General features: G+C 46.1%; 1 protein-coding gene across 2 annotated transcripts in view; it reads left to right on the top strand.

Moving 5' to 3' along the window:
* The window catches only part of LOC102192089 (fibroblast growth factor receptor 1-A-like), a 17,440-nt gene that overhangs the window by 11,587 nt on the left and 4,706 nt on the right, over positions 1-1,147 (top strand). For both annotated transcript variants that reach the window (XM_013915304.1, XM_013915305.1), the window contains exons 13-14: positions 355-477; positions 561-631. In XM_013915304.1, the coding sequence (XP_013770758.1) occupies positions 355-477; positions 561-631 (194 nt within the window). The remainder of the gene's footprint in view (positions 1-354; positions 478-560; positions 632-1,147) is intronic.

The raw sequence follows: 1,147 nt of genomic DNA, 5'->3' as shown, positions 1-1,147 counted from the left end.
GTGTGAGAGAAAGAATGTGAATGTTTAGGCTTTTATGATTAGGTGGGGCCACTAGAGGCTATAAGAGTTTGACCAATGCTCCACCATTTTGAGATCTGATGCTGTCTGCGTACAGTGTCCATCTCCCACACGTGTGATCATTAAATCATCGTTTGACTCAACCCGGCCGGACCAGTGTTGTTATTGTGGTTTTTCCTCTTGTATCCATCCCCAATATTTGAATCCGTAACAGTCTCCAGCCTTTATTCTTTAAGAATAAAAGGGGGAGGGGGGTAGCTGTGTTGTGAGTGCATTGGGTTGTCGGTTGAATTCTCGGTGTCATGATGTAAAGGCTGACCCTCCCCTGTGCTTCAGTGCATTCACAGAGACTTGGCGGCCCGGAACGTTCTAGTCACCGAAGACAGCGTAATGAAGATCGCCGACTTCGGTCTGGCTCGAGACATCCACCACATCGACTACTACAAGAAGACCACCAATGTAAGTTGGACAGACTTTTATTTTGGCGGGGTGAAAGCCAAAGGTGACAGGGTGCTGATCTTTGGGTTTGATTGTGTCCGCAGGGTCGGTTGCCAGTGAAGTGGATGGCGCCGGAAGCTTTGTTTGACCGAATCTACACACACCAGAGCGACGTGTGAGTCCTCTGAAGCCTACCGAGCACTTGAACCAAGACTTCCTCGTCCTGTGATTTTACAGCATTTTACGGCTTCCTGTTTTTTGAGCTCATCACATCATGTGTGTTTTTAAAATAATTTACACTGGTAGGGAGAAGCAGTCTCAGCAGAGATGCCTAGACCCCGCTCTGTCTTCCTCCTCCTCCCCAGTAGTGCTATGTGATACAAAGTAAATACAGGGCTAATATTACTGATGCCGATATATTTAACTTATAGAGGCAGCTGATGTCGGGGAGCGCGGTGCGTACTGATTTATGACAAACCATCAGCAGTTTGCGAAAAGATCATTAAATCACTGTGACTTTTACTTTCAAACTAAGAAGTTAACACAGTAAAACAGACCTTCTGGCTTTTATTTTGAAACTGAGCTGAATGTAGAGGTGTCTATCTCAGCGTCTGTAGTTTAACTGTGCTGCAGGCTGGAAACAAAGCGGACAGTCAGCACAGACGTGTTTCATAGCTCATGTTTGGAGTGT

The sequence above is a fragment of the Pundamilia nyererei genome, unplaced genomic scaffold (assembly GCF_000239375.1).
Source record: "Pundamilia nyererei isolate P.nyererei 1_Seehausen unplaced genomic scaffold, PunNye1.0 scaffold00285, whole genome shotgun sequence".
In the NCBI taxonomy this organism is placed as follows: Eukaryota; Metazoa; Chordata; class Actinopteri; order Cichliformes; family Cichlidae; genus Pundamilia; species Pundamilia nyererei.
Note: the sequence above shows the minus strand (reverse complement) of the source record. Positions and strands in the feature narration are given on the sequence as shown.